The 18,681-nt window shown below is 41.3% G+C and overlaps 1 protein-coding gene across 6 annotated transcripts in view; it reads right to left on the bottom strand.

Annotated features, from left to right (window-relative positions):
• Positions 1-2,642: 2,642 nt before the first annotated feature.
• Positions 2,643-18,681, bottom strand: part of LOC141811042 (phosphatidylinositol-binding clathrin assembly protein) — a 104,602-nt gene continuing 88,563 nt past the window's right edge. For 5 of the 6 annotated variants that reach the window (XM_074698894.1, XM_074698893.1, XM_074698891.1 and 2 more), the window contains 7 exons: positions 14,543-14,686; positions 14,247-14,277; positions 13,730-13,862; positions 11,277-11,300; positions 5,656-5,712; positions 4,126-4,242; positions 2,643-3,726 (listed from right to left, as the gene is read on the bottom strand). In XM_074698894.1, the coding sequence (XP_074554995.1) occupies positions 3,712-3,726; positions 4,126-4,242; positions 5,656-5,712; positions 11,277-11,300; positions 13,730-13,862; positions 14,247-14,277; positions 14,543-14,686 (521 nt within the window). In that variant the 3' untranslated portion in view covers positions 2,643-3,711. The remainder of the gene's footprint in view (positions 3,727-4,125; positions 4,243-5,655; positions 5,713-11,276; positions 11,301-13,729; positions 13,863-14,246; positions 14,278-14,542; positions 14,687-18,681) is intronic. The other variant, XM_074698892.1, reaches the window with a different exon arrangement.

Raw genomic sequence — 18,681 nt, forward strand, 5'->3', positions numbered from 1 at the left:
GTGTATTTTGACCTTAGAAAATTAACAATGTCAAAGAGGCTGTTTCTAATGGGGCTGACTCTTCTTGGTATGTTTTGGCTTGGCTAGCGAACACAACTTCCTCGAATCAGCGTCCAGAGTGACTTCTCTCGCTACTTTAGACAAAATACTCTGACCGTCAAGCTGCTGCTGCTCAAACCAAGAAGAATTTCCATGTGGCCAACCTTAGAATCATAGGCTAACATCTGATATCGACAGTGTTTGAGAAAGATTATTACTTCTTGTTTTCTATTTTCAAGTGTAACAGTTTATAATATCAAAAAGAAGCTTTAGAGGTCAGATCAGTTTTTGGCTAGACTTCAGAAGAAGCTAAACAGTTGTCAGATGTTAGCCAGAATTGCCCAAAAGTCTATTTCAAACCCTGGTTGGACCCTTTCTTCTGTCACCAACAAAACCTCACTTCTGATGCTGAAATCCTGAAAGTCCAAACCATTTGGAACAACATGCCAATCAGAGACAGTTAAAGGCTGCTGATATCCTAACAAGTGGCAAAAAATTGTAGATGTGAGCAAAATGGGGGAGGGCGGGTTAATGTAGAGGAACATATCTACCAGACACTGGAGCGATGCTAACAGCGAGAAGAAAGTTAGCACTCTACCTAGCGAAAAAGCGAACCACAAAGCCTGAGCCCGAGAGCCTCTGGAAGGTTCCGTCTACAGCTAAAAGACAGACACCAAGAGAGATAGAAGAGCTTTAGTTACGAGATGCTGGCAGGGGTGAGGACGAGGCGGGAAACCGACCAACCGATTGACCGACCACAGACCTACCTACCGCTGGAGGATACTATGACAAAATGCTAGGCTAACACAAGACTGTGACAAGAAGCATCTAAGAGCAATATCTATCCAACAGCGACAGTGATGACTGGGTGGAGACGATCTAGACAGAAACTGGTTATTATTACTATTTTTTTACATATCTACACACCAAACAGTGACGAAGCAAGCTAAGAAAGCATCCTAGAGATAGACCAACTAGACAGAGTTGAGAAGCGAGATTCTAGAGATTGAAGCTGGACCATCGGTGATGATGGGGTAAAGACACTGGAGCGGGACCAGGGATGGGACTACAAAAAGTTCAAGTTCTTAGAACGGCAGGAAAATAAGTTTCGTTACCTGCCACAGTGGCTGGTAGATTAGACAAACTTCTTCTCGTAAAAACTCAAATAATTTCTACAAACTTCGAATCTTTTCTCAACCTTTTTGAGCCAGAATACTGAGCCGGCGACAGCTCCAAACGGCAGGATAGTCACTTCAGTGCAAAATTTTTGCCTGTGCATTTTGCAACAAAATTGGATTTTTACAAAAACAAAACAAGCACATTTTTTGGCGTCAAACTCGCAGGCTCACATTTGGCTCGAGATTTGACACAATTTGACCCTCTGAAAAATAGCCCTCAATGAAAAAACGAGCACATTGATGTGTAAGCACACACGTGAACACACGGTAAAAATGCATATATGCACACGTTTACCCAACAGTCAAACTCACGGCGAAGGATGCTTTGGCTGAGGAATGGCTGTGACCTTTTACAGGAGTCGAATTTGTTCCCCCCAAATGATGGGTGACGCCAAACGTTCAGTGTCATTTGGCTCTGTGTGCAGACAGTCTCACTTAAAGCCACTCTCTTTGATTCAGTGCAATTTAAAGTGAATTCAGTAATGTTTTAATCACCCGCTCAGTGCTGCTGTCGTCAATCGTTGGCACGTTATGTGGACCTGCTGTAGGGTAGACCTGATGAAGAAAGCTCTTATTCTAGAAACCTCTAACGTCTGAATCTGACTGGTGAGCTGAGGAGGACGCGAAGAACAGAAACACACAAGGTTAAACCAGGGCTAGCGAGAAGCTAACAGGCAGCTAACAGGCTAATTACACTTGAAACACCCTGGTGTCTCTTTAGCACAACGTAGTACTCTCTTCTGAGAGTAGCACCTGTGAAATCCTGTCCAGATGAGGAGTTTTGGTACTTGCCTGGTCACATAACTGTTTAAAAAATGTGAAAAACAAATTTCATGGCAAAAATAGTTTTTTTTCACCAGGGTAAAGAAAATCTGGGTATTTCTTGCCCCCTAACTTCTTTTGTGACAGCTTTGAGGTTACTACAGGGCTCAACTTTCAAGAATGAGTCCCCCCCCCAAAAAAAAGCTAGCACCACTAGCTCTATTTAGCATCTCTCTTTGGAGCATACGCTGCTCTACAAGAGAGGAATTGAATAGATTGAAGCATCTTTTGACTGAAGCATGAGATCTTATTGTTCCGTTAGCCACCAAGCTAACTTTGTAACAGTGGTGCTTTTACTGCACAGAAAAGAAAGCTAACTTCAGAGTGCTAAGCCTTCAGCAAAAGAAAGCTAGCACCAGTAGCTCTATTTAGCTCTTCTCTCTAGAGTAGACACTGCTAAAAAAAGAGAGGAATGGGCTGCAGATTGAAGCATTTTTGGACTGAACTGTGTCAACTTGTTGTTTCGTTGGTGACCAAGCTAAAAGAGATTCTGGATAGTTCGCTAGTTAGAACACTAGCTAGCTGGATAGTCCTCTTCCCTCCTGTTAATAACTCTGTATTACCTTAAATGTACAACCTTTGGAGGGAAAATCCAGGGAGAGGTGACAGAAACAGTAAGTAGACATTTTTACGAGAGTTGTATCCCTTTTAGCAGCTAGCTTAACAGCTAAAGTAGCTACAAGCTAGTCATGGAAATAGATTTTTGTTTGGCACGTTTTTTTCTTTGTTTTTTTTTTTGACAGACTTCTTTCTTTTGTGACCAGGCCGGAGGAATAACTTCAGCAAATATTGACAAAAAATTAAGTCCCCAATGCTAGCTGATTGTTAGCGCTAACCCTGTTTCCCATATGTGTATCTGTTGCTTCGACGCAGTACGGCTAACAAAGACTAACAACAAACATTGAGCTACTATGAACAAATGGTTTAACAAACCGCTGTACAAGCCCCAGTAACATTCAGGAGAGGCTGCAGAAAAAATCAGATCGAAAAATACAAAGATCTCCAAAAAGAGCGAAAAACCACAAAAAACACTGGAGACGATCTGAAAGCCTCCTGCTGATTGGACAATCATGGACGCAGATGAAGGGGATGGAGGAGGTGGGTGTTCGGGTGTTGTCTGGAACAACTTTCAAGCACTTACACTCTTACACATGTTTAACAAACACTTGTCGCCTCGTTAGCGGCACCACATGGTAGCCCGGAGAGGACAAAATAGCACCAGTTTGAAATAAAGCTAAATCTGCAGCAACGCTCTCACAAGCTTCGTCACTCTCCTCATCTTTCCTCTCCGCTTCTTTCTCGCTCGTCAGAAATCGTTCTCCTGAAACTTCCCTCCATCCAGAGAATTTAGAACACAAATCAGACAGTAACAGAAATCAGCAACACACACACAAACACACACACACACACACAAATATGTATGCAAGAAGTTGTTTCAGACAACAACCAGCCAGAATGACATCATCGCCACCCTCCATTCCTCCTCCTCTGTCTTCTTCTTCTCCTCTTCTTCCCTCTGTTTTTGGTGTTGGTTGGTTACTTTGTCAGTCTCTTAGTCGTTTTAGCTCCATCACATCAATCCTCCGTCCATCCCATCCGTCCCCTCGTGTGTTATCTTCTGCCTTTTTTGTTTGTTTGTCGCTTTTGGCACTCTGCTTCACCCCTGACTGGTTTACATAAACTGCATCTACAGAAAACAAAGGCCAGAGAAGGAGATGAGTGGTTTATTCTCATTGTTTTTACCCATGCATAGAAATGAGGTTCATTCAGAGAAAGGAAAAGAAACAGTTTTGAGTTAAACAAGATGTAAACTTTTAAATTGTCCACCTAAGGTCTCCAAAACTCCAAATCAAAATTAAACGTTGGCTGTCCTGTTCATTCTTTCAGCAAATCTGCATTTATAAACTTCTTTTCTCTTTTGAATCACTCCTTGACAGATCACAAAATGTACAGTTGCTGTGTTGCAGTTGCTCTCAACCTTGTTGAGGATTGGAAAGATTGAATTTTTCGATGATAGATTTCAAAGATTGTGTCCAAATAAAGGAAACAGGGTGTTGTTTTAGGACTTGTGTAGATGTGAACCGACCTGGGCTCCGGGCATGGGTGCGAAGGGGTTGGTGGGTCTGAGGACAGGCTGGTTGTACATCATTGGCTGTGGAGCCATCACTGGTACCCCGCCCATCTGACCCATCTGGGGAGGGACCTGAACAGACAGAGAGAAACAGAGAGGAGGGTGGTTCAGACAAGATTAAAGCAGATTCAAATAGCAGGATAATGAAAAAGAAGAAGGCTGAGAGAGAGCTGAAATAAAGCTGCTGATCTCTTCCTCAAAACTTAAAGAGGGGTACTCTGCCTTGTCATATCTTACACATGACTTTAAAGTACTAATCCTGGATATTCAGAGTGAGTGTGTGCAGATTTTCAAACCTCTAGATATCCATATGTTGCAGAAATCTCTGAATCTGTCTGTGCACAGATAAAAAAAACTCTAAAAATAATACCAAAGGCTATCACATAAAGATCCTTTATCTGGTTCTTAACATGTCAGAGGGTTGGGACCTCAAACACTGAGGGCGGCCCATGGCTCCACTGCCTACAGACGGCAGCAGAGTGCTGGCCAATTAGAGTGAAAGGTGTCTTAAAGTGACAGCAGCTTAAATGAAGCAGGAATAAGGGTTTTCAAAAACACCAGAAGGAGCTGTATATCATGTAAAGATACTACAGAGGCCCCAGAGGGACAGAATACAGGCTAAGCCAAGTCCCTTCAGAACTTAAGTACTTAACACATGATTTGCACTTTCGGAGGTGAGCAAGCTGCATGTATACAACCCTGCAGAGCATATGTTGACTACTGCAGGAAGATACCAGGTAAAACAGTTTAAGCTCTTAAACTGCCAGAAGGTGGCGCTCAAAGCAGCATAGGTCGATATGACCTAACTCACCACTCTCAACAACAGCTCTGAAAACTCCACCAAACACTATCTGACATCCAACATTCAACAAAATAAAAGTCTACACAGGAACAACAAACTTTAGATTTAATGTCTCAGCTTTTTCTGAAGAAGCAGAGGGTCACTTCATGCTCCATCTCTGTCATTCTCCTCTGCCCACTCAGTATGTTGGTCTTATCTTGTGTTTTATACAGAGGCTGAAATGCTGGTTTTCTAAACCACCAGTGAGAGATTTTTTTTTCAAAGCTGTGAATCATGAAAGTGATTGATGCATGTATTTAATGTAGGTTTATTGATCACAGTAGATCACAGATTGTCTCCTCTTCCTGTTAAGAAGTGATCCTGATGGTGTTTGTCCTCAGTAAGTCTTGTCCACATGGGGATGAAATATCAAGAGGAGAAGGGGGATACACTGCTGTGTGTATACAGAGAGGAAAGCTGTGGGTGCAGTGTGTGTTTGGGGACGCACATACATCAAATAAGCCAATATCCTGATAGTAATGAGGCAGATAATGTAGTTAAACACTGTAATTGAGCCCTCTGTTGCAGGTTTAGCATCAATCTGGTGCAACATGGGGATAGCAAAGTGAGAAGAGAATCTCTAGACTGTATGCAAAGGCACAAGAGGTCTGACTGGATCCACTTAATGGTTTCTGCACACTCACCATTCCATACACAGGCACTTGCGGTGTGGTCATGGGAAAAGCCATGGGAGCTGGAGCCTGCATGGGAGAAACATTCAGGTTACAGCAGGTAGAAAACACGGAAAAGTCCAGCAAACATTAGCCTGTTCACTTGGAAAGCTACTGTAGCAGAGAGGGAAATTCAGATATCTCCCTGTCTGTCCTCAGACAAACATCTGGTCCGTGTGTGTGGATGTGTGTGTGTGTGAACGTGATAAATAAAGCACACACAGTGTGATGTAGGGTCGAGGAGAATGCGTTTAATGCTGATAAAGTGTGTGAACATCAGGAGTGCAGCAGCACAGCATGCAGCAGAGGTACTTAGAGGAGTCCCGCTGGGAGAGATCATTTAAAAGAGGAGGCTCAGTAGGACGGTGTTCAGACCTGCCCTCCTCACTCCACAAATCAAATCCACTCCGCCTGAACGGGCTTCAAATTCAACGTGACAGGCAATTTGTTGCTGTTGTTTATAACCCACGCACATCCTTCTCAAAGGAAAGCGGAAGATCTCTGCTGCACGCGTCTGTAATTTATGAGAGCCGCGGTGTCAGTGAACGCCCCGCAGGAAAACCAGTTCAGGAGATTCAGAGAGAAGATGCTCACTTCTCCATCAGCAAGCATCTGAAAGGTGCACGAGTGTCTGTTCAAACTGAGCGTACGATGAGTCAAAGATTTTATCACTAATTCATGAAGTTTTTCTAAGAACCGGTCTCCAGCCGTCCAGAGTTTGCTGCAGTCAGGTGTTTTAACTCTGCAGGTCGGCCCACTCACCCTGACTCGCTCTGTTTTCAAAACTCCATCAAAAACTGCTTTCAGAAACACACTGCTGCCTTCACTGACCCAATCCATCATTGTAAATGAGACAACTCAGGAATTATTAGCTCACACAGTTTCATAAAGCTTCAATCACAGCAGAAATATAACAGATCCTGGACTGAGCAGCTGTAGTAACGATGTGTGTAAATAAAAAAGCTTCATTCAGCAGTAATTAGGCGTGTTAAATCAGCGCAGCAGTCAGAATATGATGAAGTATATCAATCAGGGGACACTAAAGCAGGTTTTACCTTCTAAGGATGAAATAACAGCAGCACATTAGGCTTTGATTACTGCTCTTTTAATGAAGCATCATTACCATGCTGTGTTAAACACTGTTTGGTCAAAGACACAATAACAACAATCATTTAACAGTCACCCAGCAGCAGAGGCAACATCAAATATCTCAAAGGCCATATCAACTGGGGAAAACTGGAACTTCAACTCTGCCTGTTGACAGTGTGGCAAAAATACCCAGTGAGCCTCTGATTCAGCAAATTAAACAACATAGAGGATGTTAGCGCAACTCTGAGTCTCCTGATCCCTACATAGAAAGTCAAAGAGGGTTTCTGCCTAAGGAGTTATTCACAAGATCTTTGCAAAAGCGTAATGAGAACTTCACCTAAAGTATCCTTATAATACTGTTGCAAGATATTCTTGAGTTATTCACAAAATATATTGACAAGGTCTTTACCAGTTCCTGCAAGTCCTTTGCAAGATCTTAGTAAGAGCTTTGTGAGATCTTTGCGGGGTTGTTGGGAATTCTGATATAGGCCTTCTCAAGATACTGACAGAATCATAACGAGCTATTCACAAGATCTTGGAGTGATTTTCACAAGACCTTAAACAGGTCTTCACGTGATCTTGACGACATATTGACAAAATCTTTACAAGATCATCATGGTATATTTACAAGATCTTAACAAGATCATCACGGTATATTAAGAAGATCTTTACCACAACTAAATCTTTACAAGATCATCATGACATATTAACTAAATCTTTATGACATCATCATGACTTATTAACCAGATCTTTACAAGATCATCATGACATTTTAACAAGACTAACAAGATTTTATTAACAAGATCTTTATGACATATTAACCAGATCCATCAAGATCCTCACAAGGCTTGCTGAATTGACAAGGTCAACCTATCAGAATCTCCTAACTGGTTTATGGCATGTCAGAGGGGCAGGGCCTCAAACACCAAGCTCTACACCAGGGCTCTAAGGCCCCGTTTACACGGAGACTCCCGCAACGATTCTTCCTTTGGGTTTTCAAAAGCCACCCGCGTTTACATGAGGACGGCGTGAAAACGATCCGCGTTCATACGACTCCAGGAGGAGAAGTCTCCTCTTCTGTTCTTTCTTTTTCTGCCGTTTTGTTGTGTGAGACGGTCGGCAATCCAACCATAACGCACATTACCGCCAACTACTGGCTCAACTGGAAATGTGGCTGAGCGCGGAGCCTTCACCTGAAACTGCGAGTGCGCATGCGGTGACGTCAGCGTTTCACCCTGAGACGCTCCGCTCTGTGTTTACACGAAGCTGGATGGAGGAGCGGATTCAGATCTTTCCACTCTGGGGAGCGTTTTCAAAAGTTTGCGTTTTCACTGAAAACGCAACGTGGTCTCGTCTAAACGGAAGGCCAAAACGCAACGAAATGTTTGCGGAATCGACCGTTTTCGGCGTCGTGTAAACGGGGCCTGAGTTAGCTCTTTTGATCACCTGCCAGTGTGACGAATATGTTTCTCAAGTTATCAGCCAATCAGAATTTCCATTAGCCAAATTTTTCTTGCGCCAATTAAATAAATTAAACTGTTGTTCTTAGACTGTTGTTTATTGTTGTGCTACTGCTGTCACACTTTGTTTTGGTGAAAACACCATGAAGAAAGGGGGAGAGGGCCACTGACACATCCCGCTCACCTGGAGAGAGTCTGTGTACAAGATGTGTGATGCAACTCTCCACGGTTGCGTTCCCATAGAAACCACGCTCATGCATGCTGTGAAATAGATGGCTGCAGTGCCTCATTTTTCACTGGCCAAGGATGGCTAGTGAGTTTTTATAATACCAACCAAATTAAATTTTCACCCTCATTTGGCGGATTGGTGGGTGTTAATCTAGAGCCGTGGTCTACACTCATACCTTTGTCCCCAACAGGCCTCCAATCAAAGTGAAGGGGGTTTGTGGAGCTGGGAGTCTTAAAGTGGCGGCTGCTTAAAATGAAATGTTTCAGGCAGAGGCTGAAATAAGGTTTTATGCAAACACCGGAGAGAGAAAAACTAGGATGCTCCATAAGTGACATTACACTGATATGTATATATTTTTTACATTTATCCATCTGAGCAGATCCCATGTCTCTTCATCCTTTTCTTCAAAGACTCAGTAAGTGGATGGAAAAAGTCTTGTCCATAGTCACATTCTATTTCAGACCTGGCAGTTCAAAAAGGGTGGTGTGTTGTTTGGGCGTTTCTGTAAAATGTGCTGTTGATGAAGAGAAACTAGAGGGGAGCTATGTGTATCTGTGTGTGTTTGGGGACACACACACATATATAAAATAACCAAAGACAGACTAAAATACCCCACAAACCCCCTCTTTAATGTGTATTTTATACTGATCTATTTTGCTCTTGTATTGTACCAGGCTCTAGTTGTAATGTGGTACTTTTACCACATGGTGGCTGCCACCCATCTGACACTTCACTGCCTGGTTTTTCAGAGGAAGAAGACTGTGAGACTCTGAAAACTAGCAGGTTATCCAGAGAAAGCCAGACCCCCAGAACTCCGAGGGTGACTGCCTGAACAATCGCCCAAGTGTCCCCAGGTGTGTTCGAGCCTAAAACGCTCATCCCTACTTAAGAGGTGATCATTGTGACTAATCTGGCATCAGCTATTAATGCCTGCCTCCAGGAAGGGGCTGTAAAAAGTGATCATAACCATCGATCACCTGGATCTCTGAGAGACTGCCAACCAGAGGAGAAAGGAGCCAAACGACTGGACTTTGATTTCTCCACAGGAGGGTTTTACTTTTCCAAATCCTGGGTAGAGATTTATTGATGTGGCCTGAATATGCTCGGAATCCTTTCTTTATTAAACAAACATCTGAAGTTCATCCTTCACTTTCTAAAGACTGTCATCCCAGCCGTCCTTCATCAATGGATCATCTTATCTTCCACCTGTCTGTTTTAGTGTTTTTATCCCCAGTTTGTCGTCTTTTCTCCCTCCCCCTGACTCCCCTCCTCCTCCTGCCGTAGAGCCTGACCCCTCCTGACCTGCGTGTTGCGGTAAAGGTTAAAGAAGTGAAACATCTTTGCAGGATTTCTGGCTGGCATTTTAAGCACCAAACCAGAGCAGAGTGTTGCAGCTTTGCCCTTCTGGCAAGGCTCTCTGATGTACTTATCATTCCTGGTGCGTGACACCTCTGCTACCTGTGATGTCTCGTATATATCACGGCTGCTTCGTTTTAACAGCTTAAAGAGGTCGTTTTTCTGGACAACAGGGAGCTGGTGTTTTTCCTCTCTGGGCAGCGTTTCTTTGTGTTTGCTCGTGTTGCTAAACTAAGGCTCAGTTCTCTGCTGAACAAACACGATTTGACTTTTGACTTCTGCTGACTGAACAATGACTTCATCGTTTTGGGTTTGTGCTCCAGAATTAATCCTGTACCAGCATTTCCTGTGTGGGATTTAAAGGTGAAACACTACAGACGGTAAAATGTCACCAAAACAGGACGTAAAGGACACAGAGCTTTGATTATGGAGCGTCTTCTTTGCTTTTGTGTGTCAGGGTTCAGGATTAAAAGACTTATGTTCTTATTTTTAGCCCTTAACTCATGATAATTACAGCCTGCTTTGGCCTCTTTCTGTTATTCTGCAGACTGTTCAATCTATAGACTTCAGTCTTCAAAAATAAGCCTACAAAATGTTCAGTTTCATGTCTTTTGGGCCAGGCTCTGTTGCTTGTTAGCCAACATTACTCAGACAGGACTTAGTCTTCCATTCTGCTGTATTTCAGGCTCAAAACAAAGCATTGGTAATCAATCTTTAAAACAAACTTTGGGGTCACCTCTGACTGTTTTTTTGGACAACAGTTGGGGGTGACACCCTCAACATCCTGCAGTTCATCAAGTGTCCACTAGAGGCTATTTACTGAGAGTTCACGTATTAGCCTGCTTTGTTCACAGCTAACTCCTACTATTGTTTATAGCACTACAAAGAACTAAAAAACTGAGATTTTTCTACAGCTTTTCCAGACATTATTGTTTATTCTTCTCAGATCTAATAAAATATTGTTTTATTTTTCACCTTTGCTCAGAAACAGGACAGTGGATATGACTGGAGCTGAAGGGTTAGGGTCAGTCTGCTTTGAGGACTGTTGTCTCTGTGCACAGGTCACATGAGTGAACCACTGAGCTTAACAGATGTTCTGTGTGTTTCTATGTCTGTTTAATGTCTGTGTTATTATAATGTCACACATTAGGCACTTGTAGGAATTCCTCCAGACTCCGAGGGGTCGATCAGAAACCAAACGAGCCACATGCTGAATTTAGAAAGACCGTCTGTGGAGTCTAAAGTCAAACTGGTTTCTCACTTCCTGGTATCAGAGTTGACTCTGAGCTTATATAACTGGTACAGATCAGCAGCCAGAGGCACAGAGGTGAGCGGGCTATTTGATGAAACTGTGTAAGAACAAACACCACAACAAGTTTCTCCAAAAAAAACAAAAAACAACAGGAAACAGACAGAGAGAGGTGACAGAGACAGAGAGTGAACAGGCATAAAGTACTTACATAACTAGTATAGAACATTCCATTCTGCATCAGGACGCAACCAGGGAAGAAGACAAAAAACAGAAGAAGAAGAAAAAGAAGAAGAGGAAGACGGTGGATGGAGATAGACAGGAGAGAGAGAGAAGACGATGAGAGGAAGTGACAAAATGAGGGAGAAAGATGAGATTCAAGAAAACGAGGAGATGACGAAAGGGGGCGCAAAAGATGGGTGAAACGAGGTAGAGAGGACGGTAAGGTGAGGAAGAAAAGAGACAGCAGGAGGGAGGAAAGAGGTGGAAGAAAAGTTCAGAGGAGGGAGAAATAGAAAGGAAGGGGTCGAAAAACGGACGGGCAGATGTCAGAGTGGAAACAGGACAAACAGATGACAACGCAAAACAGGGCATGAGGAGGGAGGACAGGAAGGAAGACGAGGGGATGACAGTGCAAAAACAGATGTTAGAGGACCAGGGACAGGAAAGAAAGAGAGGAGGAGCAACAGGAGGGAAGGAGGGAGGGACAGAAAGAGAGAAAGGAAGGGAGGAAGAGAGGAAGAGAGGAAGTGGAGGGTTAGTGACAGTTTGTCCTCGTCAGCTAGAAAACTCTGTCCAGAGATCAGGAGGACAATCAGGAGCTGCCAGGATCAGCACACACCCACACACACACACACACACACACACACACACACACACACACACACACACACACACACACACACACACACACCCACACCCACACCCACACACACACACACACACACACACACACACACACACACACACACACACACACACACACACACACACACACACACACACACACACACACACACAGCAATATTCTGCTGCACATCAATGCACTCACACAAACCTCAGTCTGACTGAGGATGAAAAGAACCAAACGTCACACAGTGTGTTAGAAAGATGTCACATGAAGTTTGAGTCAGGGAAATTTTAAGATTTCAGAAAACACTTCTATCTATGCACCTACAGTTACTTCTTTTAAAATCTATTTCTTATGAAGTTAAGTTTCTTTTTTCCAAAATTTTAAATGTTCAAATCTCAGAGCAGAGCTGAGATTTCAGCTGCTCAGAGACCTCATAAATCTGAACCTAACACTGTTGGCATGGCAACACTTCATCTATCATCGAAAGGTTTTTTTTATTCCAAAGGAGGACGGTTCTGTAGTCACTAAACAAATTCAAGATTCAGCCCCTGTGGCACATCACACTCAGAATTGGAGTATTTTGATGGCCTCTGCACAACAAAAAACTGCAACAAAAAAGAAAAAAAAAAACAGAAAAGACACAAAAAAATACGAAAACATGACAACAGAAGAAGAGAAGACAAAACCGGAAAACAAGAAGAAAACCGAAAGGTATAATTTTAATTTTATATTGGTTCCCTCGTTGCGTTTTCTATTTGATTTATGCAGATCAAAACAAATCAAAACAAATCAAAACAAAACAAAATAAACTTGAAAAAAAAATGAAAGAAGAAAAATGAAGAAAAAAGAAAAGAAAAAAAAAGAAGGAAATCAGGTCGGTATCTTTGAGAGACTAGAATCATTTCATTTCTTGGCTGAGTTTTCTATTTTATTTGTGTCTTATTTCTGTTTCCTTTTTGTGTACAAACCATACTGAAAAAGAGCACATTAGCAAAAAAAGACAAAACAAAAACAGAAAAGACGACAAGGCAAAAAAGGAAAACCTGACAACAGAGGAAAAGAGGACAAAAAAAGGAAAAAAAAAACAACCTAAAAGAAACCACACAAACTTAAAGAAAACAACCAAACAAAACAAAGCAATACAAAACAAAACCTCACAGAAAAATAAAATATGGAAGAGGTAGGTGTCTTTGGGGGACTGGAACCACTTTTGTTTTATTATTATCTATCATATTTTAGTGTTTTGCATTAAAGGCCACTTTATTTATGTTGTAATGTCTACATCATCTACAGAAACATTCATACTTTAACTAGAGAGTTAAACACTCACACTAACTTTAACGAATAATCCAAAGGTGTAAAAAAAATAATAAATAAAAATAATGAACATTTAAATACATGCTACAAGAATTTACTGTGTGCAAAAAATGAGATATGGTATTGTGTCTGCAAGGTGTTTAAAGTTTTATTAGGATAAATGAAATATTTTGCAGCAGGAAATTAAAGTAATAAAAGTTCTTGAAATAAGCTTTTATTTGTAAAATCACATTTTTAAGTGCATTTCTTTTTTATTTTAATCCTCCTTTAGTCATCATTCTGACTTTAAATTCAGAGTTCTGAGAAAATCAAGTTCATTATTTTTGTGTAAATATATCTTAAATTTATGACGGTCTCAGCTGTAAAATCATTATAAGAGGTAAAATAATCTTTTAGGACCTTTTTCAGGACTTTCAGACACCTTGCTGTATCTATGTCTTGATATTTCCCCGCTCTGTGTGTGTGTGTGTGTGTGTGTGTGTGTGTCTCCTCACCACGTGTTGTACAGGCATGGGCTGTGGGGCCATGGGTGCGGGTCCCCACTGTGTGGTCGACATGGTCTTATTCTGCCAGTTCTGCCCCCCTGTCAGCTTCTTCTCCCCAGGCTGGTTCCACTGCATCTCTGGCCTGGAGGAGAAAGGAGAGCCACAGAAGGAGCACGCTGTCAGACTTTCTCTCTGCCTTTTCTGTTTTCCTAACCTGAAGCTAATCCCTCCAAACACACGTACATCAAAATGCAGATTTGGTGTTTTTACTTGTAGATTCTCTGTCTCGTGAAACTTGTTATTCTGCATGAGGTGCATCATGAATTTTAAAGACTAAAAAATCTAAAATGAGGCAGAAAATGAAGCACCTTCTCACAAACCTGAGCAGAAGAAAACATTAAATACTTCATAGCTAATTGGACTTTGACTCTAAGTAGTAACAGCTAGGTGCTGGTAGACGTGAGGAAGGGGTGCTTGCAAAAAGGCGTGTATGTTCGACGGTTTCATCACAACTTTAAAGACTCACTTCTTGGCGGGGGTCCCACCAAACTGCAGATCTGAGGAGAGACAGAGACAGAAAGAAGTCTGAATCGTGGTTGAATTAAAGACAAAGAAGAAGGTTTTTAGCCTCAGAAACTGCTGGTTAATTTGTGCTGTCCTTCATGATACAAGTCAAAAGATGCTCAAATCCAACTACAGAAAAGTTTCTCTCCATTATATATCTCACTTTTCTGACTTCTACTTTTCCCTTGTACTGAAACTTTAACAACAGTTTCTTTCAGACACTTTGCTGTATATATGTGTGTGTTTCTTGACACTCACTGCCCACGAGGTTGGCCAGAGAGGAGTCAAGGTCATTGGCTAGCAGCTTTCCTCCGTGATGAATGGCCATTTGAGGAGGAGGAGGAGGAGGTGCAGAGTGTGTGGGAATCGTAGGCTTCAACAAGTCACCTAGAGCATCGAAACCTGAGGAAGAAATCAACCTCAGCGTGAGCTGCTGCACAAAACTGTGAAACTGTCTTTCGATAAGAAATGCTGGTTAAATCATATTGGCAGGTTGGCATAAACATGTTAGGACACAGACAAAGAGCAAACGAGTTAAGTGAAGATCTAGCTGGAGAATGAGTTTGGAGGCAGAAAAAAGTCATTAGTTGAAGAAATGAAGACCTAACAATGAGCAACAGCCTTCCTCTGAGCAGTAATATCACAACAATAGCTGGTTCTTTGAACAACCAACACTGATTAAGGCTGTTGAAGGTCATTTAAAGAGTTACCTCTTTTAGGCTTTCAAAACCAGGAACAAGACAGGACAGTGGATAAAGCAGGAAACAGGGAGAGAACTGGGAGTGACATATTGGAGAGAGGCTGCGGGTTGGCTTCAACAATAAGCTAGCTGCTACAGTGTTAGGCTGATGAGGCCAGAAACCTTAAGCTACACGACACTAACTTCCCATTCAAAGGCATAAAAATCACAACAGAATTTTAAGAAAAAGAAAAAGAAACTTGTGATGTGAATCCTCGGGTCAGATTATTACGGAAAATCCTGACGCTATATTTTTGACGAGCCAGCCAGAAGGAAAAACAAGAATTCTTCAATCTAGTAGGATGAATCTGCTTTTTTTCTTCTTTATGGCAAAAATTCACAAACTATATGAGTGAAAGTCAGATGGCATCTACGTAGCTAACATATTTCACAGTGGGTGTGGATGTCAAGCACAGCATGGAGCCAATATCAGCTTTACCTGCCAGGTTAAAGAACATTTGCTCGGTCAAATTCAAGGTTGTTCATATATGATACGAGTTTATTTAATATGTAACCATTTACTGTTCCATCCAAGAAAAAATGTACTTTTGTATGACCTTGTTTTGAAAGAGACAGTACATTCGAGTTTGAAGTTTTGAACTCAATAGTCTTGAAAAGAAAAAATCTTGTAATGAACATCCTAAGGTCAGACAATAGGGACAGTAACAAATAAGGGTTGGTCTCAAAAATCTGCTTCAACTTGTTAAAACAACATGTTGGATGTTTATCACAATGTAGTTTATATTTCTCTTGGTGTCATAGTGTTCTTTAAGACATTTCTACAATTTTTAACCAATTCAAGAATCAGTCCCATTAAGCTGCCAGATGGTGTAAGCACAAAAGTGAGACAAGTATTAAAAAATTCACCTTCCTAAAAGTTATGACAGTGTACTGATGAAATAATTCATATGTTGTGAAATGTTTTCTCAACATAAATTTCAAACGTTTCATTTCTAAACGTGATGGTCTGGTTTATTGTACTGAGTGAGTCAGTATGCTGTAGACATCAAAATGTTCACTATATTTTTGGGTCAGTTGATTTAAAATCATTACAAAGGTTTTTTTTTTTCCCCACAGTGTAGTAGTAGACTGATTAAATCAGATTCATAGTAACATTTCCTTGCAATATTATTATTTTTTTAAATGAGACACATTGGTTACACCAATTGACATTCACCAACTGGCTCTGTCTTTCATCCTATCACAAAAAATCTAGCCTCTAAATTTTTGGCGAGCCAGCCAGGAGACAATTCAAGGCTTTTTCTATTTAACAAGATAAATCTGTTCTTTTTCTTCCTTTTAGAGCAGAAATCAACCAACCAACTTGAAACAAAAGTGCTTAAGCGATAATTGAAGGAAAAAGTGTCTAAGTCAAAAACATGGAGCCATGTTTTTATTCAACTTTAATTATTTATTTCTTTTTATTTTGGTGGTGGTTTTCTGTCTTTTTAAATTGTCTGATTCTTTTTTATTGTTTATTTTAATTTTGAAATCATTTTACAACCTGGTTTTAAAACAGTGGTACACAACTCCAGTTTTCCTAAGTTCGCTTTGAGGGTTGTTCCCCCAAGTCTGAAGACTAGAGAATGAAGACTGAGTTATTAAGTCGGGTTTTAATTCAATCTAGGACCTTGGTTTTAGAGAAACTGCACACTGTGAGCTGTGCATAAACTGTGTTCATGTTGTATTAAAAAAAAACAAGATGGTGAAAAAGTGAAAGGAAGCTCCTGCTTTGTGTGACAAACGTCCCCTCGGCATTTCTGTCAGTCAAATATCGCTGAGTTGGACATCGATAATATCAATCTTAATTTCTCTGTTAACTGTTATCTCCACTCTATTTTCAGGATTTACCTCCACTCTCCACTTGTTCTAAAGGCCACTGATTTATGTGTCTGCAGCCATCATGTGATCCCTTTTAGACGTGTTTGTGTGTGTGTGTGTGTGTGTGAAAACTGTTTGTGCATGTCTTTTTGACGCAAATGACGTCCATTTCCTGTTCTCCTACAAATAAAAGTGCTTCTGTTAACTACCTCACATAACAGCAATCATCAGGCTAATGGCTCAGTGTTACTCTGCAGGAAGACTCATGACGGTGTGATGATATTCATTGGTATTCAGCTCCTCGTACAAAGCATGATCTGTGACATTTCCAGTCACCTGCTTGCTGAGTATTTGATTTTACACACTGTTTCTTTGACCTGATGACTTTTGGAGGATGAAACATGAAAACATGGAGAAGCAGAAATAAAATGTGGAACTAAAGTGAGAGACAACTGCTGTAAACATACTCTGTGTTTCTGTAACAACACAGAGAAGGAGGAGGAGGAGAAAGGCAGAGAAAGGAAGAGAAGCAGCTGATGGTGGGAAAAAAAGAGGGCGGAATAATATTTAGTTAGGAAGCAGAGCGTAGGTCTGACAGCGGTGCTGACACAAGAGATTCAGAAAACACTTTTCCTGCTAGCCAAGCAGATGAGAGAGAAAAAAACAGACAGAGGGGGAAACAAAACGAACGAAGAGAGTGAAAAAAGTCACCACTATCTTTTCCTTATTGTTACAACTTTAAGAAAAGACGTGAGGGACGTGGGTGATTTCATGTTTCTTCACTTGGCCTGTCAGTAAATCCCTCTGAATTAAACTTAACCAAGAGAGCTCGAGGGGGCAGGGTGAGACAGAGAGCTGGACAGAGGGAGGAGAAACACACACAGAAGAAGAAGAAGAGGAAGAAGAAGAAGAAGAAGAAGAAGAAGAAGAAGAAGAAGAAGAAGAAGAAGAAGAAGAAGAAGAAGAAGAAGAAGAAGAAGAAGAAGAGAAGGAGATGAAGCCAGCATGGAGAATTGTATTGAACATGGGGGATAATGCTTTCAGCGTTAGCTTAGGTGGTTCAGGGAAAGATCTGACAGTCGATAGTTTAAGATCAAAGGGGGGAGGGGAACAAATCCACGTTGAGGGTTCAATTCCAAAAAGACAGCAGAGGGCTTCGTTTTTGCTAAATAAGCCAAACGTTTAGAGGGATTGGATTAGCTTAAGCCTTTTTTCAGACTGCTGGATTCATTTATTGGTTCAGTTAAAGGCTTTTTATTCTGACCTTCACAGATGTGAAAGACTTTGTTACTGCCTGGAAAAGTCTACCTACGCTGCCATGAAGACAGTTTTTACATCTATACGAATCAGATGCCTGCGTGTTGCATTACATAAATCTCACTGACTCGCTTGCATGTATTGCAATTTATTATGAAACTTGTGTTTTGGAGGAGTTGAGCCAGCGATCGCAGCCTGGAGGTCTAGTGTCTCTGTACATGGGGCACATGCTTCAAATGCTAGGCCAACAGCACTGTGCAAGTTTCACACCTTTTTTTTGCCTTAAAAGAGGCAGAGATCATGCCCGTAAAGCTCAACTTCTCTTCTTCCAGGAACCATTTGAGTTCCATGAAATCTGAATTTCTCTTGCCCAAATATTTGAAGACTTACAGTAATGAGAACCGCTTGTGTCACCTGTGATTGGATCGTCGTTGCACATGGATTCCTTTACATTGACGTAATAGCTCAGATATCACTGTGAAGCTTGTATTCTCTTCTCTAAGGAGCTGTTTACATATTCTATCTTGCCCAAATGGTTGAGGGGTTGCAGTAATTTAAAGAGCTCTTGTTAAATGGGAGC

This window comes from Halichoeres trimaculatus, unplaced genomic scaffold (genome assembly GCF_033239565.1).
Source record: "Halichoeres trimaculatus isolate MK-OKI-2021-1 unplaced genomic scaffold, fHalTri1.1 fHalTri1_scaffold_22, whole genome shotgun sequence".
In the NCBI taxonomy this organism is placed as follows: domain Eukaryota; kingdom Metazoa; phylum Chordata; class Actinopteri; order Labriformes; family Labridae; genus Halichoeres; species Halichoeres trimaculatus.